Source organism: Anabrus simplex, chromosome 7 (genome assembly GCF_040414725.1).
Source record: "Anabrus simplex isolate iqAnaSimp1 chromosome 7, ASM4041472v1, whole genome shotgun sequence".
NCBI classification, from domain to species: Eukaryota; Metazoa; Arthropoda; class Insecta; order Orthoptera; family Tettigoniidae; genus Anabrus; species Anabrus simplex.
Genome location: NC_090271.1, coordinates 59,687,216 through 59,714,600, shown reverse-complemented (window position 1 = coordinate 59,714,600; position 27,385 = coordinate 59,687,216). Strand labels below are relative to the sequence as shown.

The 27,385-nt window shown below is 36.7% G+C and overlaps 1 protein-coding gene across 1 annotated transcript in view; it reads left to right on the top strand.

Moving 5' to 3' along the window:
• LOC136876904 (26S proteasome non-ATPase regulatory subunit 2) overlaps positions 1 to 27,385 on the top strand; it is a 165,786-nt gene that overhangs the window by 126,557 nt on the left and 11,844 nt on the right. The window contains exons 15-17 of the mRNA XM_067150658.2: positions 8,911 to 9,116; positions 13,138 to 13,256; positions 26,507 to 26,683. Of these exons, the coding sequence (XP_067006759.2) occupies positions 8,911 to 9,116; positions 13,138 to 13,256; positions 26,507 to 26,677 (496 nt within the window). The 3' untranslated portion in view covers positions 26,678 to 26,683. The remainder of the gene's footprint in view (positions 1 to 8,910; positions 9,117 to 13,137; positions 13,257 to 26,506; positions 26,684 to 27,385) is intronic.

Here is a 27,385-nt window from a genome sequence, read left to right as displayed (position 1 = left end):
TAAAATTCCTGCAACAGGTGTGATCTTTTTAGTAATGTATTCAACATGGTCTGTCCAGTTCAAGTTCCTATCAATCACCAACCCAAGATATTTGACAGTTCTAACTAGTTTTATTTCAGTATTCTGCATATATATTTTACTGTGTGGGATTTCATTCTGACCTTGTTTTGTCAATATCATATAATTAGTCTTTTGCACATTAATAGTTAATTTATTTGCTTGAAACCAAAAGCACAGAGTATTGAGGTCTTCCTGCATATCCTTAACAATGGAGTGTATATTACTACCAGTATAGAACAAGTTTGTGTCGTCGGCATACAGTGTGATACGTCCTTTCAAGCGGCAAGTTGCAATATCATTGATGTAGACTAGGAAGAGAATCGGCCCTAATACTGACCCCTGTGGAACGCCATGGGTTACCCTAATTGCTGAGCTCCTACAGTTATTCAGCACTACATACTGTTTTCTATCGGACAGATAATTATCAAACCACTTCAATGCAACACCACGAACTCCTGCTCTCTCTAATTTAGCTAACAGTCTTTCATGGTCCACTGTATCAAAGGCTTTCTTTAGATCTATAAACAACCCACCAGCAAAACTATTAAAATCTATTGACTCTTGCAGCATATTTATGAGATCTACGGTTGCTATTTCAGTCTTAGAGTTCTCACGAAAGCCATATTGTGCATTGTAAAAGAAATTATTTTTGTTTAAAAAAGTGAGAAGTCTCTTTTTAACAATAGTTTCTAATATTTTGGAGATTATGGAAAGAATACAGATAGGCCTATAGTTACTAGGATTCCTCCCGTCCCACCCTTGAAGACAGGAACTACTTTAGCTACTTTTAGCTCATTAGATAATGCCAAGGATTCGTTAATGATATCTGTTAGCATCCCACTTAAAGAATCCTGGAATTCTTTTAGAAAGTTGGCAGTTATACCATCCTGCCCACAGCTACTCTTGTTTTTTAGATTTGATATTATAGATCTTACTTCTGTTTCATCAGTTGGATATAGGTAAATTGAGTTCAAGTAACTAGGAACTGCAAGTGTTTCAGTGCTCTGGGGAGGGATTGCTGAAGCCAGGGTTTTAGCAATATTTGTAAAATATAAATTTAATGATTCACATATTTCCTGACTGTCTGTAATTATCTTGTTATCTATTTCTAGAGATGTACAATTATCGCCTTTTGTTGTTTTTCTGTTATGTATGATTTCATTGATTATTTTCCACGTTTCCTTTGGGTTCTTGTTATGAATTCTAAATTTTTCAGAGTAATATTTGTTTTTTAAGCTCCTTTTTAGATTTGTCACATTGTTTCTACACCTGCGATATTCCTGATTGAGATTGATGTTATTCTTTAGGGTGGGATTTTTAAGTTTTGCATGTAAAATGTCACGTCGCTTAATAAGGCTGAGAAGTTCAGAAGATATCCATGGCAAGCTACCAGTTCTTTGTGTTCGATGACTTTGTGCTTTCTGTTTTTGTGTACCAAGTGGTAGCTGGTCAATAAAGGAATTATACATTATGTCAATTCTACTAGTAGTGTTGTTTATGACTTTTGTGTTATGTTCAGTGATATTACTACTTTCAGGTCTATCATTATTTTGGTCTACATTAGTTGCTTTCAGCCTTTTCAGTTCAAGCGATTGTGATGGAGATTTAGAATTTGGCAAAAGAATATCAAATATTAATATATTATGGTCACTTATATAGCTACCAACATTTGATAAATAATAATATATTCCAGAATTATAGACACGATCTATTAAAGTGCTTGTGGTATCACATATTCGTGTTGGATATACATTATTGCATTGCTTGAAATCATAGCAAGAAAGCAGGTTCATGTATTTTCTTTTTTAGTTGGTCACTAGTTAAGATATCAATATTCGTGTCACCCAAAAATAGGCATAAATTGTTAGTTGTTTTACTTAGAAAATTTTCGAGGGATGCTAGAAATGGTATGGCATTATTCCTATTTGGGTTATATCCTGCAATTAAATCAATACTTTTATATTTACTACTACTAAATTTATCCCTATAAATTTCAACCCATATCAAGCTATGATCAAGTTCACAATTCATTTTCACATTTGCTTTCCAACAGTGCGAAATGTAAATACCTAAGCCACCTCCAGCTTTGCCGTCTCTGTGTGAAAAGATGCTTCTATAATTTGGTATATTATAGTATTTCGCCTCCTCACTTTTTACCCAAGTTTCTGTCACAACCAATATATCTACCTGGCCTATAATGTGCAACAGAATTTCTATTTCCTCAAGTTTGTTTCGGATACTCCTGCTGTTTAGGTACAAGCACCTAACCGCACTGTAAGATTTTGACGGGCCAGTAGAACTGTTTCCGTCCAGGTGAGAAGCAACTGTATATGAACTGATGTTCTGTAAAACAAAATTATTTATGGAATCGTATTGTATTTCATAACAGCCTATTATTTACATAGCCTATTATTTACATAGTTAAGTTATATATACGGACGATATGATTGCACTGTTTGTAAGGTTATGTCATGAAACAAGTGATATGCATAGATATTCATATGAATTCAGTTAATGTAAATACCTGTAAATTAATTTATTCTTACCTGTATAATTTTTTATCCATAATTTTGAAACACACTGTAACTTCCAGAATGGTAATAAGGTACTAGAACAATTGAGAATATTCTATATATCGTAATCTATGTATTGAACACTCTGGAATATTCAAGAAGGTAGGTTTTTTTTTTTTTTTTTTTTTTTTGTAATGCCAGGATATAGGCCTATATAAAGAGGTGATCTGGACACTGAAGTCAGTTATTGTTTGGAAGTTATTGGTTGATGAATTATGGTGTAGCAAGGAGTATACTTGTGACTTCGTGGCATGTGGTAAAACGCAGTCTCCATATTGTACACAGTTAACTGTTTTCTATGTGCTGTGTTATTCAGTTGTTTTTAATAATGGCGGCTTTGTTGATATCCTCAAAGTGAAGTGTTTGTTGTGATACTGTGATCAAGGTTATATGTGTGTGTTAATTTGTGTATATATGTGAATAAAATTAATTGTACCAACTGACAGCATCTCGTGTGCATCTGTGTGGATACGTTATACTCAGTGGCAGAGTTATAACATGTCAACTTCACCTGATGCTTAGTAACATTAAGTTTTATAGACAGCAGAAATATTTTCGTAATGGATAGTTGTAAAGATACGTGGAACAGGTATTGCCGGCAAATTTTCATTGGGTTCTTGTCAATATTATGATGCCAATTTTAAGTTAATTGTTATTAAACACTCAGATATGTAGAATAATTGTGCAGCCACAAGAAAATACAGCGCAAGCCAAACTGAAGCTAATATTTGGCATTAGTGTGAAGACAAAAATAGCTTTAAGAAATGTGTACCATACAAAAAACGCATTCAGTGGCCCGCAACAAGGATACTTTAAAGAATTCGAAGATGTAATCGTGAGGTATGTGCACAAAAACATAAAGGTAGAATGGTCATACCGCGGCGCATTAAACTTGTTCGTTAAACTTCAATATCCATAATTAGGCCTATACATCGCTAGCCGCTGAAGTTAGCCGAACCCGGCAAGCGAGACATGCATGTAGCGGTAGCTGGTTATATCTGACGCTGAGTAAATAACAGTTTTATAGACAGCAAGAATATTTTCCTGATGGATCGTCGCATTGTAGAGATGTATGGAATAGGTATTGCCGCAAATTTTCAATTGGTTCTCTTCGGTATTATGATGCCAATTTTAAGTTAATGATCATTAAACCCGCAGAAATAAACAATAATTGTGCAGCCGCAAAAAAAGTACGGCATAACGAAAGCCAATGTTCGGCATCTAACAATAGTCTAAAAATGCGTACTGTACAACAAAGGCATTCATATGATTTTACAAAGTACTTTTTAAGCCTGATTTAAATTTCTTGAAGTAAAAAGTGGGGCATCTTGGATTCGGAGCAATACAGCATTGTAAATTTTTCAGAATGAAATTAAACATACACTTTCACGTAGTATCGGATTTTGAAAAACAACATAAAAGTAAGCCGTAGTATGGATATCATGCGCTGAAACGCATGTTTTGAACAAACTTATTGCTATTTCATACCGATTTTAATGTGTTGGAAGGTTTTTCGACTTTTATACAAAATTTGGATATAACTGATGCAAGTGCAATAAACTGATATAATTTGAAAATATTCTCTCACCCATGGGTAAATAATGCAAGTATTGAGCTCAAATTATCATCAAGGGCAGTGAAAGCAATGAACAAAGGTAAAGCAAGTGGAAAAGATGTATTCAATGCTGATATGATTAAGGCAACAGGAAGCATTGGACTACAGTGGCTATATGATGATGATGATGATGCTTGTTGTTTAAAGGGGCCTAACATCGAAGGTCATCGGCCCCAACAGTGGCTATACAGAGTCCTCAATGCCATATGGAAGGATAAAAGGACACCTGGAGATTGGCAACAAGGAAGCATTGTACCACTGTTCAAAAAAGGAAATAGGAAGAAATGTGGAAAATTATAGAGGTAAAACCCTATTATCACATGGGCTAAGAATAATGGAGAATGTCATAACTAGAGACTGAGAGATATAATAGAAAAAGAGTTAGAGGAAGAACAATATGGCTTTAGACCGAATATACGTAGGTGGTTTGAAAAGTTCTCGGAATGTACTAGAATTAAGTATCTTACCTCGGTGGAACTGATTTTATTTTTCAACATAATCTCCCTGTAGACTAATGCATTTGGTCCAGCGATGTTCCAATGCCTTGATCCCATCTCGAAAATGAGATTCTTCCAGGCCTGCAAAATACCTCTCCAATTCGGCTGTCAGTTCTTCCCTTGTAGAAAATCTCCATCCACCGAGGAAAATTTTCATCTTGGGGAATAGATGAAAGTCTGATGGTGCCAAATCAGGTGAATAAGGTGGATGTGGCACCAATTCGTACCCAGTTCATGAAGTTTTGCCATGGTAATAACACTTGTGTGCAGCGGAGCGTTGTCCTGATGAAAGATGACCTTTTTCCTTGCCAAACCAGGCTTTGTTTTGCGTATCTTTTCCTGTAGTTGGTCTAGGAGGTTTGCATAGTATTGCCCCGTAATTATTCGGCCAGTAGGAAGATAATCTATCAGCAGAATGCCTTTTGCATCCCAGAAAACTGAGGCCATGACCTTTCCAGCCAAACGCACTGCCTTTGCTTTCTTTGGTGGTGGTGAATCAGCATGTTTCCACTGCTTTGACTGCTGTTTTGTCTCTGGGGTATAGTAGTGGACCCAAGTTTCATCTGTAGTCACAAACCGGCGCAAAAATCTTGTTGGTAGCACTGAAAACGGGCCAGACTTTGTTTGGACATTTCCAATCTGGTGCGTTTATTGTCCAATGTCAAGAGCCGCGGCACCCATCTTGCAGATAATTTTTTCATACCCAATTCTTCGGTCAAAATATAATATAACCATCAGAAGACATCCCTGCAACTTCAGCAATCTCCCGCACTTTCAGTCGACGATCCTCTATGACCATTTTATGCACTTTTGTGATAAATTCTGGGGTCGTAACACTTTTTGGCCGTCCACTACACGGATCATCATCCAAGCTCTCCCGACCAAATTTAAACTCGCTGGTCCACTTGGCAACAGTTGAAAATGAAGGAGCAGAGTCCCCCAGTATGTTCTGAAAGTTGGCATGTATTTCCTTTGCTTTCATACCTTTCTTTACAAAGTATTTAATCACTGCTCGAATCTCAGTTTTTTCCATTGTCACAAATCACTACGTGGGAACAACAACAAAGAGTCGTCACTATCACACTCCTGCAGCTAGAGCACTGATGCACCACGTGTTCACTCACAAAGGATGTGTGATTATTGCGCGGGAACCTCGTTGCTCTAGCACTGACATCTAGCGGTGATTCCGAGAACTTTTCAAACTGTCCTCGTATCAACAATAGACTTAATATTTACAGTGCAAACAATAATGGAAGAACATCTGGAAAGGAACAAGGAAATCATATTCGTATTTTTGGATTTGGAAAGAGCTTATGATACAGTTAAGAGAAAAAACATATGGGAATGCCTACTGAAAAGGAATGTACCAAAATAATTAATTAACAAGATAAATATGTTGTATCATGAGAGTAAAAGTAGAGTACAAGTGGGGAGTGATGACTCTGAAACATTTTATACAAAAAAAGTCTCAAGCAAGGAAGTGCACTGGCCCCATTATTGTTTATATTGATGAATGAAATCATAAAATGTGTAAAACAAAGTATCAGTGGTGATGAAGTGAATGCTTTGGTATTTGCAGATGATGTGGTGTTTTGGGGAAAGGGAGAAAAGGAAGTACAAAGGAGACTGGATGTTTGGAATGAAAATCTGAAGGAGTTTGGAATGGTAATTAGTAAAAAGAAAACTGTAGTCATGCACTATGGAAAAGAGAAAAGGAGAAGTCAGGTGAACATTGATGGAGAACGGTTAGAGAATGTAGAACAGTTTACATTATCTGGGTAGCATTATTCAAGGAAGTAATGAAATCAACCCTCAAATTAATAACATACTAAGTAAAGGTACAACATTTTATCGTCAAGTCAGAAAGCTTTCATGGGATGACAAAGTACCCAAGAGAACGAAATTAACATTATATAAACAGTATTTCATACCAGTTGTAACATATGGACTAGAAATGCTGGTTACTAATAAGAGACAAGATAGTAAGATCCAAGCAGTAGAAATGAAATTTTTAAGAACATTGGTTAAAAAGACAAGAAGACATAGAATTCAAAATATTAAAATCAGAGAAGAGCTAAATATAGAACCATTAGTACAGAACATACAGAAAGCAAGATTGAGATAGTTCGGACATGTAAAAAGAATGGGAAAGGAACGGGTAGCAAGAAGGGAATTGGAAAGAGAAGTTAAGGGAAAGAGACCAGTTGGAAGACCAAGAAGAATGTGGATGGACCAAATTTTGAAGGACATTAGAGAAGCTGGACTGGATGTGGTGGAAGTAATGGAACAGGAAATGTGGAAGGACAGAAAGGAGTGGAGGAGGCTTGTTAACCACACCCGGGTGACTGGAGTGGGACATTGATGAAGATGATGATGATGGTGATGATGATGATTATTATTATTATTATTACTTTACTATTATGATCATGATTATTATTATTATTATTATTATTATTATTATTATTATTATTATTATTATTATTATTATTATTATTATTTGTGATGTAATCCACTTATTAGTATAATTAGTTTATGATCGCATTATTTGTGAGGTTATGTCATGAAACATTTGCTGTATATAGATATTTATATGAGTTTAGTTAATGTAAGAACCTGTAATTAATATTATATAATTTCTTATTACCTGTATATATGATTTGTAATCCACTACAGAATTTTGAAACACACTGTAACATCCAGAATGGGACTTGATCAACGAGAACTCTGTAGAATATTCTGTACATTATATCTGGGCCATAAGCACTCTAGATTTTATGAGAAAAGCCTGGCCAGGCACATATATAAAGAGGTGGTCTTGATGGTAGACGAGTTACTGTTTAGTTGGAGTTATGGTTTGATAGGAGTTATACTTGTGACCACGTATTATGACATGCTTGTAAGCAGTTTTAAGGTTGCGACCTTTGTGTGATGTGCTTAGTGGTAGGCATTTCTTAAAGATGGTGGTTTGTTGATGTGTGTACTTTGCTTGTGACAACAGTTGATTAGGTTATATGTATGTTTATGTGAAGTTAAGGTGAAATAAATAAGTGTACCTACTAACAGCATTTTGTGTGTGTCTTTGTGGATACATCATAACGACAATCCGCTATAGCGAGTAAATTTTCCGCTGTTATGAATTCTTGCTATAACAGACTTCTACTGTAATTAAATCCACAATCCAGTTACAGTTGTCTAAAGAACTGAGTTATAATGCCCTCCAGCAACCAGTTAGTTATCCATGCATATCTGAGTAAGCAGAATTTATTGTGAAATATTCATTGGCCATTGATAATGATTAAATACAGTACAGTATTTTAGATTTAGTGGTCTGTAATATTGCTTATTTAATAAAATAAAATAACAGTAATGAAAGACGAAGTTGTCAAATTACTCGTCACAGTCACCTAAATGAAGTAATATTTTCAAGTAAAAATTAAATTATTTCCACCTTTCATGCAACATGAATTACACTAGAGTTTCTGAATATATTGAAATTTAATTAAAAACCTCATAACTGTTAACTGCAAAAATGTGTCTGACTCGTTGGCTGAATGGTCAGCGTACTGGCCTTCGGTTCAGAGGGTCCCTGGTTCGATTCCCGGCCGGGTCGGGGATTTTAACCTTCATTGGTTAATTCCAGTGACCCGGGGGCTGGGTGTTTGTGTTGTCTCCAACATCCCTGCAACTCACACACCACACATAACACTATCCTCCACCACAATAACACGCAGTTACCTATACATGGCAGATGCCGCCCACCCTCATCGGAGGGTCTGCCTTACAGGGGCTGCACTCGGCTAGAAATAGCCACACGAAATTATTATATATACTGCAAAAATGTGAAAAACTTGTGTGTCCAGTAACAGCTGTCTGTATTAAGTAAATCTTCTTTAAACTGCCAACACATCCATGTTTCTAAAATGTTATGCAACATGATTATAAATAAACCTGTTGAGATAACTTTGAAATGTAAAGAAAAACCAAGTGTTTGCTTCTCTTGTAAAATTAGTTAAATCAGACATTGGAGGTTTTTATTCTCATTCTTAGGTATTGATACAGAATAATGAATCATTTCTTTTTTCTGTGTTATGTAAAATAATTGTTTATTTTAATTTTATATTTTATTCTTTACTATGTACCATTTGTGTTATTGTTTAATATCCAGACTCGCTACGATGCTGCGTCAACTAGCCTATTATCACACCAAGAATCCTGGTCATCTCTTCATGGTACGGCTGGCTCAAGGGCTCATCTTCTTAGGGAAAGGAACAATGTCCCTCTATCCATTTCACTCAGAAAGGCAGATCATGGACCCTGTGGCGATGGCTGGTCTGCTCATAGTCCTCGTTAGCTGTCTTGACACCAAGAACAGTAAGAAACTCCATTGTTATACAATTTTGTGTACCAGAACTTAAGTAATGGCTATGTTATCAATTGAGTAAGTACAAAAAAATAAAGAAGGTATATAATAGGAATCACTCATCAATGTGAACATCACAGAAAGAAAGGAATCACCTTCAATGTAAGGAGAAATAGATTTGTACTGATATGCTTTTCTGGAGTTAATTGGTACAGAGTGTTTTGGAAAATAAATTTTACCATTGCTGACACGTTCTTCTGTTGGCCATACTGAGAGATAATAGAATCAAAGGTAGGGGCATTTTAGGTATTCAATGATGTTTATGTTGACATTCAGGTTACAGTAAGAAATGATGGCAGAATAGGTCCAAGGATCCCTTTAAACAGCAATCATCATCAGATTGCATTTTTTGTTCAAAGTAATTACAGAGGTTAGACAAGTCACTCTTATTGTTTTGAATTTACTTGGGATCTATAATAATGTATTCTTTTTATGCTCCACTAACTACTTTTGATGTTTTTTTGGTGATGCCAAGGTGCCAGAATTTTGTCCCATAGGAGTTCTTTTAAGTGCCAGTAAATCTACTGACATGAGGATGATGTATTTCAGCTCGTTCAAACACCATCAGACTGAGTCAGGATCGAACCTGCCAAGTCTGAGCCACTCAGCCTGGCTTACTTGGATCATCTACTGAATGGTGTAAAATTACTGGGAATGATGTTGGGTTGAAATGTAGTCACCAATTTGGCTTATGCCAATGACTTGATGCATACTGCTCTAAAAATTTGCTATCTAATATCTTGGCCCTTGAAAAGAAATTAAGCAAGTATGATATGAAAATGAGCATTTTTGAGACTAAGTTGGGATGAAAATCATGGCGAATTAAAGGTAGGTTGGAATACAAAGCGGGGACATGTGGACCATGTCAAGCACATAGGATGTGTATTTTCCCAGGTTGGTAGTATACTAGCTGCAAAATAATGCAGTGAACTGGCATTCACAATCAATAGTATTCTGTGAGAAAGAAGTGAGTCCTTAGACAAAATTATCTTTGCATCAGTATGTTTTTAGGCCAGCTTTGCTGTAAGGGAGTGAAAACTGACAGTTCTGAGGATATGTTATATATAAACTGCAGGTAACACACACGAAAGTAGTGAGAATGATTGCTGATATGAACAGGTGAGAACAATGGCAGGAGGGCACTTGCAGTGAGGAGTTAAAAGTTGGGAGAGTAATGAACTTGATGGATGAAGCTGAGTTTACGAACTAATTTTACTGGTGGGGTGATTGAACACGTGGGCCATGTGGTTAGGGTCGTGTAGCTGTGAGCTTGCATTCGGGAGATAGTGGGTTTGAACCCCACTGTTGGCAGCCTTGAAGATGGTTTTCCATGGTTTCTCCATTTTCACACTAGTCAAATACTGGGGCTGTACCTTAATTAAGACCACGGCCACTTCCTTCCCACTCCTAGCCCTTTCCTATCCCATCATTGCTGTAAAACTTGTCTGTAATATTAAAATATCAAAATATTTTTATTTTTAAAAATGTTCCACCTATTCAATACATTATTTTTTACAATTAGGACTTATACATTATTATTACCATCCTAACTGGGACATGTTTTGCCCTATATATTGAGCATCATCAGCCAGTAACTCACGCCTCAAAATCATAAATAATCAGGATCCTGATTATGTTTTAATGACCTGCATTATTCCTAAAGTATCATGGATGTTGATTAAAAGGTACTATTTCATTTAGTGTTCTTATTTGACTAATTAAAGATTGCTTATTTGATTATATAAACACATAAGATTGCTGAAACACTAGTGTGAACAATTATTGGAAACACATTAAAATGTTCTTAAATTAAAATTGTTTGACTGTATTGTCAGGTTCTTATACTTGGTCTTGTTGTCCACTAATTAAAACTTAGTTCACATTTGAACACTTATATGTGAAATAAAATAAGTTGCATAATATGATAATTTACTAACTTAAGAATCTGGTTAAAATTTCATAATTTTGTTTGCTATCATAATTAAATACTATTGTCATCTTGAAATATTCATATAACTAAACTTTTTTGTTACTTGTTGATGTTTTATTGTCAAATATAACAGCTCTATATTTAAGGGTATATCCTAAAATTGTGATTAGTTTGAAAAACTGTAAGTCATTATTTTTTGTGTTATTATTATTGTAGTGTCAAAACCGGCATCATTCATTGAAATTTATGTGTTGGCATAATGGATGGATGGTGTCCAAGTGATTATTTGCTTGTTTTTGGTGAGTTTAGAATTGCTTGTCACTCGTTGCTGACGCTGATCTAATGGGGGACTTCTCAAAATTTATGTTTGAAGATGGAATCTGTTGCTTCCGGTTTGCAGAATGCAGTTATTTAAGTGTCTGTAACAAGAGGAAAAAGTATATTTTAGTTTTAAAGTGTGTGAATAGATGCTATAGGGAGGCCGCTTTAGAAACTTCTACTTACCCCCTCGTCTCTTGTGTGGCTGGCTTGTTTTGTTGACGGTGCTGGATCAACTAACTGGCGCTGCGCTTGTGATCCGTGTGTTGTAACTATGTGAAGGCTGTGGCAAGGGGTGCGTAGGGGAAGGGTGGGTGAGCCGTCTCAGGGGGATTTGGTAGGGGAGGATTGGGAGAGAGTTGTATTGGTTGATTTTGAAGGAGTTGTTAAAGAAGGAAATTTAAAGTTTTAAAGCTATTTTCTTTTGTTTTATTATCATAACATATCTTTATTTTAACATTAATCATTCACAATTAACATAGTAATATTTTACCAGCTCAACATTGTAATGTTTTCAAATAAGAATGTCAATAACGCAACACTGGTTTAAATGAGTGAACATCAACATCAGCATCAAAACAAACTTGTGAACTTTGCAGACTTTTAAAACCATTTTTCCAATCATATTTTATTACCACAATACATCACCTTAAGTTAGCATGAGTCATTCATAATTGGGACAAGCTGTGTTTTAGCATTATAAGTTGTTGTTATTAAGACGATCGGTTCTTCAGCTGAAGATGACTCATTAAAAGGGTCAAAACTGGTACTGACATAGCATGTTTTATGTACTTTATATTATTATTATTATTATTATTATTATTATTATTATTATTATTATTATTAGTATTGTTATTATTATTAGTACTTTATAATAGAATAAGTGTATTGATTAGGTGGAAAGTTCCTGTCTTTATATTTGTGGAGACCTGTCTGTGTCGGTGCAACGTAAAACAAATCATAGTGGTGGAGTCATCTGAGACAAGTGAAGGGAGATAAGTTGCCAAGGACAATAATGCATTCAGCCATGGAGGGTAAGAGAAGCAGAAGGAGAGCTGAGCAACAATGGTTAGACTGAAATTTGTATGATCTTTATGTACGAGGCATACAACTAGACAAGGCCACGGAGTCATTGGCAAATGGAGTTGTTGAGGATTTAGATCATTCACAGACACTTACAGACTGAACACTAAAGATATAATGGTGTATAATGAAGATATCTAATATATTATTCTTTTACTGCTAATTAATATTTCCACCGACACAGACAAGTCTTACAGTGATGATGAGATAGGAAAGGGCTAGAAGTGGGAAGGAAGTGGCCGTGGTCTTAATTAAGGTGCAGCTTCAGCTTTTGACTAGTGTGAAAATGGGGAAATCATGGAAAACCATCTCTAGGACTTTCTGAAACAACAGTATCTATCGCCTCTCAATACCCTCAGATACAAGCATGTATTTTTTATTTTCATCCCTCCATCTATTACCACCAGTACCTATTTTCAGCACTCTGTTGAAAAAGTAGCTACCCCTTTCAACATTTCATCTGAATCTCTTCTCTTCATATTGAAGAAGACTTGTCATTGAAATAGTATTGGCTCTATGATGTACATTGTTTTGTGTATGCTTCTTCATCTTTAAAAGGTTGATAATTTTGAATATTTTTGCTATTTCCTTTTACATACTTAATTTACTGAATTCCCTGCCAATGTGCTTATCTATTGTAGTTCTCCTTGGGAAGTCTCACTACCTGCTGTACTGTTTGGCAGCAGCTATGCAGCCACGCTGGCTCATCACACTAAATGAAGAGGGCGAGTCCATCCCGGTTACTGTCAGGGTGGGAAATGTGAGTATGAGTAAAACCTGTCCTCGAGGTAGCTGGAGACTTTATTAGCATCTTCATGACTTATTGCTGAGAGCTACTTAAGGAAAAACCACTTTCTTTAAACCTATCGATATTGCCACAATTAGTGCAAATGTGTTAATGCCAGAGCTACCATACTAGCTTCTTAAGCACAAGATCACTGGTTTGATCCCAAGTCAATGGATTTTTGAACACAAGAAAGTACTCATATCACCCAAATATAAGTCAATAATGTTTACTTTAAAATGTGAAGGATATGCCATTATATTAATGCATTCCTTTTTCATCACTATACCTGTCATGGCAGATTGTGTGGAGAGGAGTGTGTATTTGTCACTTCAGTTAGGTATAGGGGAGGGAGCAGAAAGAAAATTACATTCTGAAAGGATGAAACAGTATTGGGCTGACAAAAACAAGAAAAACCTCCATAAACCTGACTAAGTAGTCTTATGTTAGCTAAAAACTTAAAATAAATAAATAAATAAATAAATAAATAAATAAATAAATAAATAAATAAATAAATAAATAAATAAAGGGGGGAGAGGTTATGATATAAATTTCAAATTGCAAGTTTTACACAATGCAAAATGTACTAATAATAATGTACCAAGATAAATTAAAGTTTAAAGAATACTGCTAGATGACCGTTATTAAATGTAACAATTTTTACAGAATTGAACATTGGCCTACCATTTTATTACATTACCCCTGTCATGTTAAATAACAAAGTTATCTATGAATTAAATTATACAGGTTTTGGAATGTGTTGCCTTTGTTGTAGTGCCTTGGTGCAGTCTGTCTGTCATCAGCCCAGAGACTGACTGGTTCCTCAAACTAAAATTATGCAGTTATAAGGAAACCAGAAAAACCAATGGTGGTGCCATAATGAGATGTACTAGGCAAGATGAGGAGGGATGTAGTTTGCCATTGCTTTCCTCAATGAGTCAGATATGATTGACTATATGCATAGCACTATAATCTATGAGCTTCATTGTCCGTATTGATGAATTAAGAATGCAAGTGGAAATCTCATTCTTCATACTTGCATATATGCATAGCACTTTTCATAATGTCAAGATGCACTAGTTATGTTCTGAATGTCATTACTCAGCTCTGCTCATTCTTCACTAGCTTCAGTACTGCTGCAGCCACAAATGAGACACACTTCAGTGAAAGCCATATCTCCCTCTGGTCTGTGCCAAGAGACAGATGCAAAAATACTGTATCCATCAAGAAGGCAGTGCCTCAGTGTAGACCGTCATGCTTTTTGGGAAAAATTTGGTCTTTTGGAAAGTTATGATAGAATTAAATGTAACATTAAAAGCGATTGTTTTGTTATTAGCCATTAGATGACATTGTAAACAGAAACAACAGAAAAAATTATACATACATCCAATGATAGACACTTTGAGGAAAGATAAGAAAAATGTGGGAATCGCGGCAATGGCAGCTGTGAACGAACCGGAAGACTTGAAGCAGTATCAGAAAAAAAAACAATTTGCTAGTGTATGGAGTTCCTACTGAAAAGGATGAAAAAGTGTTCTAGAAAGTAACTGAAGTTGGCAAGGCGCTGGGAGTCGGATATAAAGCCCAAAGATATTGATGCTGTACAAAGACTTCCATCCATGAAACCTGGACCACAACTGATCATCGTGAAGTTTGTTAATCGGTGGAAGAAAGAAGAAATTCTTGGTAGCAGACGACGAAAATAATAACTAAAATCAAACGGAATCGGATATAGTTCGGTAAATACAGTAAAATTTATTTCAACGAGCACTTAATGCCTAGGAATGAGACCCTCGCCAAAAATTGCCGCGAGCTAAGGCAACAAGGGAAAATATTTGGCACACGGGTCAGGGACTGCAAAGTCTATATCCGTAAGTTCCAGGACAGTCCTTCAAGGTTAGTAGCAAACCCTGAAGTTCTGCATGAACTTGCTCACTTCAGCTGATCTGAAAACAATGAGATAATCTTTCCTTGTGTTGTACACACTTCAGTTCCAAGCTTTCTTCTCCTAATTTCACATTTTGTCCTTACATAACCAAACATGAATCCTGAAAACAAATTTCTTAAAGTAGAGGAATTTAAATGTGAAACCCTAAATAATTATATAAAAGTTGGAGTTTTAGAAAGTAGATCATGTGAATTGAAAGGCCTACACATAAATGCACAAAGCATAAAAAATAAATTTGATGATATCCAAATTATCTTAGATCAGATTAAAGAAGTAGATATTCTTGCAATCTCTGAAAATTGGTTAACCAACAAACTAACCAAGGCTTTTGAAATAAAAAACTACATTTCTGATTATGTGGTAAGAGAGCAGTTAGGTGGGGGTGTTTTGCTTTATGTTTCAAACAAATGGAAAAGCAATGTCATAAAGGAAGTAAATAAATCCCATAGCATACTGCAAGTCATTATTACAAAAGGAAATCTAAGATAAGAAATCATTACCATCTATAACCCAAAGGAAAATAACTCACCAAGTTTTATGTTTGATCTAGAAAATATCCTGAATAGTAGTTCAGGGCATACTTCAATAACACTTGGAGATACAAATATAGACTTGCTCTCAACCTCCTGAAACAGAACTTTGTATGACAATTTAATAACAACTTATAGCTATATAACCTGTAATAACAAATACCCAACTAGAGTATCAAAAACTAAGAATAATAATGTTATGAAATTTACCAGAACGTAGAAAACATATCAGAAACAATAAGAAAAAGGAGATTGCTATTTCTTGGACACATTTACAGAATGGATGACAATAGACTAACTAAACGAATCTTCAAGTACCTTTGGGAAAAGAAATCAACTACCACCTGGATTCAAGAAGTCAAGAAAGACCTGGAAAGGAACAACATACGAGAAGAAGAATTATTGGAAAGAAAGATTTTTAGGAAGAAAGTCTTACAAATGGAAGGATTCCAAGGGAGGAAGGAAAAGAAAACAGGCACAAAGTGGACTGAAGACAGGAAAAAGAAACACAGTGAAACAATGAAAGAATACTGGAAGAAAAGGAAAGAACAACTAAGGAGGAACAATTGAAATTGTAACGTGGTCCTTAGAAGGCCGGAACGCAAGAAGAAGAAGAAGAATGTTATTTGCTTTACATCCCACTAACTATTTTTCAAGGTCTTCAGAGACGGCGAGGTGCCAGAATTTAGTCCCGCAGGAGTTCTTTTACGTGCCGGTAAATCTACCGACACAGGGCTGTCGTATTTGAGCACCTTCAAATACCACCGGACTGAGCCAGGATCAAACCTGCCAAGTAGTATCGAAAGTAACCTCCACATTAATTGATCACATACTGGTCACAAATGGTAGTAAAAAATGTAATGTATGCAATATAACAAATAACTTAAGTGATCACTACCTACTGGTATGTGAAATTTCTAGTGAAAAATTAGTTACAGAAGTACCAGTTAACACTGACCTGTGAATTCAAACTTTACAATCATTACATGAAGTTTACATAGTGATCATTTATATTTTGGGCATGCTGATTCCAGAACTGAAGTTGGTTTTCCCCTATCACATCAGATTTTTGTGCAAGTTCAAAACGAAAATTTGATAAATATGTAGCACGCAAATATGCAAGATTACTATTATCACATGTAAAGAATGCTTCTTTTTTATTATTTTCACCCATCTGAACACTCCTATCTTACACTGGTATACTTATGAACATAATATAAAGATATGTAGTGTATTGTGTTAACAGATCTGTAGAAAAACACAGCCAAATGGACCTAAATTTACCACACATTAAGCCTCATAACGTACCAAGAATGGTAAGTCTACGGTTTCAATTTTATAATGTCCTACTGTAATATAAGAATCGTCTTCACCTAACCTTTCGTGTGTGAGGAGTAGTTGGACCTTCTCTCTTTAGTAACCAGCAGTAATCTGCCAGCATGTTTCTGTTCCATTTCCCTTGATATCTGCATTCCATTTCCTGTAGATCCTGATGGAATCTTTCTCCTTGCTCTTCGCTCAGCATTCCTAGGTTTTCAGGGCAATAGTCCAGATGTGAATGTAACAAATGCACTTTCAAGTTCATTTTGCAGCCTAAATTGTGGAAAGCAACAAGAAATCTATCCACCATTTGTTTGTAGTCTAAATCATTTGTATTTTCAAGAAAGTTTTTTGACCACATTCTGGAATGCTCTCCATGCTGATCGCTCTGCAGTGCACATAACGTCTTCAAAATTAGCATCAAAAAGAAGTTTTCTGATATCTGGATCTGTGAAAATACCCTCCTTGATTTTGGAATTACTGATGCCTGGGAATCGATGACACAAGTACTGAAAGCATTCACCTTCATTGTTTAGGGCCTTAATGAATTGCTTTGTAAACCCTAATTTGATATGAAGCGGTGGTAACAGTATTTTGCTCTTGTGAACAAGAGTTTCTTGTTTTATGTTTCTCGACCCTACATTCCATTGCCTACGTGGCCATTCTTTTTGAGTCCAGTGATGTAATCTTGCTCGACTGTCCCACTCATACGGAAAGCAGGGTGCTTTGTGTAACCTCCTTGTAAACCTAACAGAATGCCTATCAATTTGAAATCACCACACACTTGCCACTTGTATTCCTGGTACTTCAGTTTACACAACAGCATTTCAAGATTTCCATATGTTTCTCACATAATAACTGAATGATCAACGGGAATGGATGCAAGTTTGTTTTCATTGTGAAGAAGGATGCACTTCAAACTATGCTTGGAGGCGTTGATGAACAGTCTCCAGTCAATAGGGTCATACTGTGGTGCTCCTAGTTTTAAGATAACCTCCTGAAGGTTGTTGCAGTAAACCAAGGCTCCTTCTTCAGAAAAGAAGGGTGTAAATTCTTGTTTACGATGTCTGTACCAATAGTACGTCATCCCTGATGCCAACATATTCCTTTCACGAAGTCTAGACCCGAGTAACTTGGCAGATTTCTTTTGTAAGGCCAAGGTCCCGAACAAAGTCCTTTAATGCTCCTTGCTCGAACAATCTCGGTTCTTTTTTAACACATTCAGGGGAGAAATCACAGTCAGAGTTAGTGCCCGTCATTTCTGCGTCAAATTCAGAAGAAGGACAATCCTGTAAATGTTCTGGACGCTGTGGTACTGGTGTATCAGGGCCATGAGGAACGGGTAAAATTGTAGATCGAATATTGCTTGGATACACAATGTTACCTTTGTTGCTCTGTTACATACCTCCACATTCACAGAACAGAAGTAGCAGTGAGTACTGTGGTCTGGGGGTTCTCGCTACACCATTGGAATACCGAATGGCAACGCAGTTCGCTTACCGTTCACACATTGCCGTAACTGCTCTATACATGTTCTACAAGCCTTGTGTGGTGCCCATGACTTGTCTTGGTCTCCAAGTTTCAAGCCAAAGTAGGCATACTAGGCCTTTCTCACGAACTCGGTTATAATGCACCGCTGTCTCATCGCCACGAAACTTCCACATACATAGCAGCATGTATCTGGATTGTTCTTACAGCCACGTTGTGGCATGTTGATAGATGTAAGTTCAATAGTTCAATAAAAATATTAACACAGTGCGTCACTCACCTATAGAGAGCTTATGAAGACAAAAATCTCTTTTCACTAGCAAGTGAAACACAACTCAGTCTGTTGCGGACGAAACACAATGAGAGAATGATGCCACTCAGCCAAAACCGCGCATTGCCGGCTATGTTGTACATAGTTGCCAGCTCTACACTCTGAGCATGATAATACAGGACTACGAGATGGCTAGAGGACATCAAATTAATAAAATATTAAAATAAATTAATAAAAGAATATGGCAATCTAAATTAAAGCAACGCTCTTCCTAACAACGTAAGAAGTGCATTAGTGCATGTGATGAAATAAACGTATTATGGGATTTTTGAGAAAATATGATCTGATGGGGAAAAATTAAAATCGGATCCTGATTCAGGATGCAGAAGTTATCCTAAAAAGCAGTATAGGGTGGTGGCAATGAAACCATCGCAGGACAGTGTAATCAAAGATAGTGGCAAGCAATTTGTAAATTACAACAACTTAAATCAGTATATCCTACAAAATATATTTAACTGTGAGGAAATGGACATAAACACTTATTATAATAAATTTATCAACTATATTAGCAGGGGAATTGAAACCAGCTTAATTTCAATAAAAAGAAAGAATTACTAACACTTATTCACATCAAAGACTCACTATTTTCGAAAACTAAAGTAAAAATCCCCTCTGCAGAAGTAATTGAAGAATACATAAGAATCAGAAATAAAGTAACCAAATTGAAAAGAGAGTTACAAAAAGGTATTATAAGCACAGATTACAGAATTGCTAAAACCAAAAAGAAACATGGTATGTAGTCAATGAATTGTTAAATAGGAAGCCTGGACATAAACATGAAATCAGCCATCTGGTGGTAAATGATGTCAGCATTACAAACACAGAGGATATATGTAATAATTTAAATGAACTATATGTTAATGTAACTGAAAATATAGGAAAAGGCCTTCCTGAAGATGAGCAAGTTCATGGCAGCATAACATCTGAAAGTCAAACTAATAGTATTTTCATGTATCCAACTGATGAATGTGAAGTGCTCAAAATTATCACTTCTCTAAAAAATAAAAATAATGTAACAGAAGATAAAATAATTGATGTCATGTTAAAATCCTGTGTTGAAAGTTTAATGCCATATATTGTGAAAATTATTAACCGTTGAATTCTCAGTGGAGAAATACCCCAGTTACTCAGATGTGCTAGAATTGTACCTATCTTTAAATCAGTAGATAATACAGATCCATCCAATTACAGGCCAATTAGTATATTTTCTGCAACTGGAAAACTCATAGAAATTGTAGTAAAAATTAAATTAGTAAATTTTCTATGTAAAACTAATTACTTTTGTGATAATCAATATGGGTTTCTTCCAAATAGAGGAACTGATAATGCCATATTTGATACAATAATAGATGTTCAAAAGACCTTAGATTAAAATAAATTAGCAGCAGGGCTACTCATAGATCTTAAAAAAAGCATTTGACCTGATTGACCACAAAATACTCCTGAACAAGTTAAAAATAGCAGGAATTAGGGGTTTAGCACACAAATGGTTCCAAAATTATCTATCAAACCAAACATAATTTGTGTTGAAGTGTTAAGATGGTGGCAGTGAGGAAGTGCATGTGAGAGAGCTCCGTAAACCACCTAGCAAATCAGCAAGTTTAACTACAATTCATGTGTACTAGATCAAGTCACATTACAAAATAACACTCAGTGATTAGATACATTCATTCACAATGTCTCTAAAGTCTTTGAACAAGCGGATTCTTAATTCGAAGAAAAACTAAATGACATCAAAGCTCACTTCAAGAAGACAATGCGTGCCGCCAACAACAGTGCTACCAACCCCAGCGATGTTTCCCTAGACGCTTTCGCCCTTGAGTTCCAGTCTTTCAGAGCTTCTGTCACCGAGGAGCTCAAGGAGGTGAACTCTGAACTTACCGAAATTCATAACCAGATCTCCAAACATGACAACCTAATCGATGAAGCAGAGCAGTACAGCAGGAGGAACTGCCTATTACTCCACGGAAGCTCCGTCTATGATAAGGTGTTCGGTGTTGTGAAATCCCACCTAGGGATAGACTTGACATTGGACAATTTAGATCGCTGTCACAGGATTGGGAAACCAAGGAGAGCAACAGCTGAGGTTGTGATGGGAGGGAAAAGCCCCATCATAATAAAGTTCACGTGATATTACAAACATGACCGTATCTGGCGTGCAAAGAAATCGCTGAAGGGATCAGGTATGCTGATAACGGAATCACTAACAGCAACAAGAAAGGAGATACTAAACGCAGTGTGTGACCACTTCGGTCAGAAATCTGTATGGATCAAGGATGGACGAATCATTATTCTAAGCTCCGATGGGAAAAAATTACAAGTGACCACACGAGGTGACCTTAACAATGTTATTCAAGCAGCTAGGGGGTGAAACAGTGTAGTGAAGTAATGACAATGTGGATTAGTTTAAGTTTGTATTATAGTGTTTTATTATTGAGTGTGAATGTGATTGAGTGCATGAAAAGCCGGCGTGATATCAGAGGATATATGAAGGTAAGAAGCATGTATTCTTCTTGGTATTCTGGTTTGTGTGATGAGTACTGTTATAATCACTGCCAGCTGTGGACCTGACTGTCCCCCTACCCCTAACCTCTCCCATCCGAGAACGGAGACACCCCGCTGCCAGAGCTCATTAGTGAAAGTATTTCAGGCCAAAGCACAATCATTGAACTGCATTCATTTAAATTCTCAATCCGTAACAGATCTCCTTGAAAACAGCAATGTACATGTAGCTTGTATCAGTGAGAGCGGTTACACGCAACTATCCCTAGTAGTATGGTACATAACGGGCTATAATATATTTACAGGCATGACCGAATAGATAAAAGAGGTGGAGGAGTAACCTTGTACTGTAGAGATGATATTAAATGTAAAATCGTATGCACATCTGCCCACTGTGCTGACCCGAGACCTGAGTTCATTTATGCCGAGATCACTGTGACAACAGTTACAGTTCTAATAGGAGTTGTTTATCGGCCACCACGGGTAGGTCACCTCTCAGACATTGAAGACATCCTGCAGAGACTATCGCCTGCTTATGAACATATTTTAATATTTGGAGACTTGAATACTAATTTACTGGAACAGGCTGGAAATACAAAACAACTGTTAAGTATTTTCCAGATATATGTCATAACAATATTTCCACTAAAACCGACAAATCATACCTCATCTTCACATACATTAATTGACTTAATGGTCACTAACAACCCACGAAAAATAGTATCACATGGACAAATTCCTACCTCTAGCATATCGACACATGACTTAATATACTTGTCTTACTCGCTCGAAGTACCGAAGTATAAGTCGAGATACATCACATTCAGGGACATTAAACATATAAACGTAGATCATCTGAGAGTTGACGCCTTGAATAGTCCTTGGGATGACGTAAAAAATATAAACGGTATCGATAAGAAAGTTGAAACTTTTAGTTCACTTATATTTGGTCTCCTTGATAAACATGCACCTAAGCATACAGCCAAAGTCTCCCGGCCTTCTTCTCCATGGCTGACTGATGACATTAAACAAATGATGTCTCACCGTGACGCGTTACACTGGCTCTACAAATGCGCACACTCTTCCAGTGCACTTGAACAGTATCGGACACTTTGGAATAGAATTAAAATAATAATTCGAAATAAGAAATTTTCTTTTACAATCACCTAGCTGGAAATTTAAATGTGTCAAAAACACTTGGAAACAACTTCGTTCCATTGGAATTGGGAAAGCTTTGCCCCAGCCATGTAATCCAGACATCTCTCTGGAGAGATTGAATGCTCATTTTTCTGAAATAAAAATTAAACCAGAAATGCGTACAATATCACAGACTATAAAATCTCTTCTGAACCAGCCACCACCAAATAGGCCATTCTTTGAATTTCGCGAAGTCACAGAGATTGACGTGAAACGCGAGGTATTATCAATCACATCATCTGCTGTAGGACCTGATAAAATACCCATACTCATAATAAACACATCATTGACATTATTCTTCCAGCCATTACTCATATATACAACACATGCCTCACAAGTGGCTTCTTTCCAAAAATGTGGGGAAAATGCCATTATAAATGCAGCCACCGGCAGTGCCAATGCACCATGAGAGACCTTGTCTCATTATTAAAAATTAATGCCTGCTGTGCAGTGGCCTCCACGGTGTGCACTGGCCAGCATCTTGGTGGGTGTGCTGGGTACCAGCTGGTGATCCCAGCCTGGCACACTGGGGGCGGGATGCTGGCAGCCAGGAATGAGTTCGCTGGAAAATTTATGATGTCCAATAACGGACCATTTATATTGGTATTATAAATTTACTCATTCGGAACAAATATTTCAGATTCCCTATGGGAATCAACATCTATATCATCTACAGAAGGTGTACCACCCTGGAACATGGGGCTTCTGTCTGTGGGTATTCACATATGGTTCTTTCCCAAGGAGTTCCCTGATCCTTGCCCGAACATCGTGATGAATGCTCCTTATCGTCAGGCAGATCTCTAAAAAGTCTCTGCATAGTTCCATGGATAGATCTTTCAAGAACTTCCTTCTGTTACCTAGGTCTGTATTGTTTTTCAAAATGATGTAGGCATTGATGCCTGCAATGTTCAATAGAGTGTAAAGTAAAAGTAAGTCTCCATCGATTGCTCACTCTTGCAACATTGTACAACTGTTTCAGTTGATCAACTACAGTACATCGACACCCCTTTGGCTAGGTTGTAGAATGTGAGAATTTCAGGTTTGTGAGCATTAATATTATCAAACCTTCATGCTCATAATAGAAATAGAAACTGAAACCTTCATATATTCATTGTAATTCTGAAACGCTCATTTCTTGTTCTATCGGTTAACCACATGTCCTTGAGGTTTGTATGAGAACACTTCATTATTCCAGACAAGTATAAGAGACATATCACAGATTTTATTTCTGCCAATGTTGCATCATTAGCATCTCTCTCCATAGAATAGTTTGCCCTGGTTTTTCTTAGCCAAATATGTGTGAAGTTAACATTAGCCTCCAAGATGTTGTTGGGGAAAAATAGTTCCCAAGATTCCAGTATGGTAGTGGTATGTCGAGCTTGGCCTGTTGGACCTGGCAGATGTGTTACAATGTACCTCCTTCTAGCCCTTCTACCACTAGGGTTTGGAAAATAATTCCATCTTGTTTCACCATTTCCACCAATGTACTTGAGTAGTGGTTGATCTTGATTGGGGTCTACTTGAGAAACTTCATCCTCAGATTCTGCAGACTCTTCAGAAGCACTATCAGGACACTGATTTCTATATTATCAGTCTCATCATCTGCTTCTTCGGGTAAATCAATATCTTCCTCGAATCCCTCTTGAGAGTTGTCTTCTAACCAAATCCTGCTCAATTTGCAGGCATTCATTCTCCTGTAGCTCTTTTACACTGTCCAACAACTTTCGTATGGTATCCATTTCTGTCAATAAAACCCATTGCTTTGGAAGTCGCACACAGTGGAATTAACCGCACTAAACAAATACGCGGGAACTTGCATGTGGTCTAAAGCACCTCATCGATGAAATACTGGCTGCTATGACTCGCTAGATGGCACTGTCAGTTATTCATCCGTATGAAAGCCCTGCTCACATCCCCACCAACGATATGAGAGAGGGTGATCGTCATCTGTCACCTATATTTCAAGTGATACCCACTTTACCATAACTGTGGTCTTTTGCACGCCATGCGACTTTTCTCGTCTTAAATAACATTTTCGGTGAAATTTAAGAAATGTGACCTCTACTACATTTCTTCTGTTTTTATTTGTGATGGTGATTTTGCAAACATTTATTATTTTTCTTGAGTGAAGCATGTTGTGGACTTGCAAATTTTTATGTTTCCTCTCTCGCCTTCTCCCATTCAAAGTGTTTTAAATTTGTTGGCTGGGATGTTTCCCCTTCTGTTTTTAATTTTTTTGATTTCATTTAGTGTGACCTACTCTTAAATGGGACTTGTAATTTATTATGCGCTTCAACCTTCTATTAGAAAATAAAATTTTGGTGTACTAAAAGGGGTACCCCATTCCTTTTCACCATAGTTATTGAGAGCTCTCAACAGGTATGGTCATATATTAAGGTTTGATCAAAAGGTTGATTTTAAAGAACTGCAGTTCATGTGTAAAGTTTTAAATAGTGTAAAACGTAGTTATGATTAAGTTAATGAACTACTATCATTTAAATTTTCTTGTAATTGATGCTCAAGATGCACTTTTTTACTCTAATGGTTTTATTTACGTACAAGTTATTCATATTTTAACTGGGAATCCTTTTATGGATTTTTAACCTTTTTGAAACATTAATTATTAATTGTAATGCTCTTTTTTTTTAATGATATTTGTTTGTGGCATCGATCTCTGTAGATCTTTTGACACAATTGTAATACTACCTTTTTTTAAAAAATTTCTGAAGATATTAACTATGAATTTGGAAAATAATTTTCAGTCTGGAAACTTATATTCTTTTAAAAGTATCCCGATTACCATACAAGTTTTTTTCTAAAATCCCTTCCTTATAATTGATTCAGTGTATGAATTAATTTCTTTTAATTTATTTAAGATTAATTTCAGTCTGTTTTCTTCATCTAATGAAATTATTAAATTATGTTACTATCTAAAAATTTAAATTCTTCCTTCATTAAATTTTTTATGTGGTTTAAACTTCTTCTTCTTTCTTCGTTATGCCCATTTACAGAACACGTTGGAACTTGTTAGCTTGATGATGGTTTTCCTTTCTTCTTCTTCTCCTCCCAAAATCTCTTCATGAACTCGCTATGCTGTTTCTTGTGTTCTTCCATCATTGTTTCCCTGTGGTTCTTTTAGCCTTTTCCATGAACATGCTTTGATTTGTTTTGTGATATTTCTCATGAATTGTTCTATCCTTTTTGTCCAAGATCCACAGTCTGTTGAGGTTCTTTTGATCTTCTTGGTTTGCTCAGATTCCATCCCATCCCGGTCCTGTTTCTTGTGTTTTAGTCGAGGCCTACCCTAAGTTGTTGGCTTTCTTTTGGTAGTGGTGGTAATTGACACTGTGTGTTTGTGGTGTTGTACCATCATTTGTTTTGTTGTCCTTGTGTTCGATTGTTGGTACGCCACAAAGATTAACTGATAAGTTGCAGAGTTATTAGAATGAAGGCACTGGAGGTGGCATGCGAGTTAAATGTTCTGGTAAATGAATTTAAGGCAAGCCTGGGGTGGTGTGAACAACATGCTGAGCAATAAATATTTCCAGGTCCTTGCTGAGGATTCAAAGAGCAATGTATTTAAGATAAATGGTGGGCTTCTGCAAGGGTGTGTGTTAGCTCCTATATTCTTTAATCTGTACTCACATGACTTACTGGAAATCAAGTCCAGGAAATTAATTTATGCTGATGATATTACCTTGGTATGACAAGATGAAAGTTTCTCTGAAGTAGAAGCAACACTTTCATCAGATCTGAAGAAGGTGAATAGTTATTTTCAATGTCACCATGACAACACTGGTAATCTGAAAATCCTCTGAATACGTATTCCCAAAAACAGTTTCGATTTATTTCTTCTGTTTGTAAGTAAGGAATAGATTGATTAACACCGATTCACCTGTTCAATCTGTAGGCTGTTGATATCATTGGTAAAGCTGGGACACCCAAGACTATTGCGGGAATGAGAACACAGACAACTCCTGTGGTGATGGCGGTTGGAGAGCGAGCAGAACTAGCAACAGAAGAATATGAGACTCTCACACCAGTGCTGGAGGGGTTTGTAATGTTACGAAAGAAGGAGTGATTTCAGGTAAGTTGTGTAGTGCGTGTTTCTACATCACACTTAAAACAGTTTATTGACTTAATGAAATGACAGATGTTTTCTGTCCCTTGAAAATTCCTACATTAAACTCTTCATTATCCTTCAGTGACGAGGTTTGTCCGGAAAATACGTATAAATCCGTTGGGGTGACATATCACGTATCGTGGAGGCGCCGCCAGGTGGCACTGCTGTTGTCGCCAATCTTCTCAACGCTCAGTTCGAGTCGGAGAGCTCTGCGGGTCAGTAGCAGTGTGCGGCTGCTTGTTGAAAGTTACCCGTTTTCACCTGCCGTCGGTATGGAGCTCTCTCTGATTGAGGAACAGCGCATCAACATCAAGTTTCTTGCCAACCTAGATAAGAATGGCCGTGAGATTTTTGAGTATTTGCAACAAGTTTATGGAGACAATCCTTCATCACGACAATGCGCCCGCTCACACGTCGCTCGTTGTGCGTGAGTTTTTGGCCCGAAGCTCAATCACCGTGACAGACTACCCGCCTTATTCACCCGATTTAGCCCCTTGTGACTTCTTCCTGTTCCCGAAATGCAAAATGGTGCTTCGGGGGCGGCACTTGGGTGATGTGGAAGCCATCAAGGGAGAAACGATACGACAACTGAACAGCATCACAACTGAAGACTTTCAACAATGTTATCAACAGTGGAAACGGCGTTGGCAGAAGTGCATCTTGTCT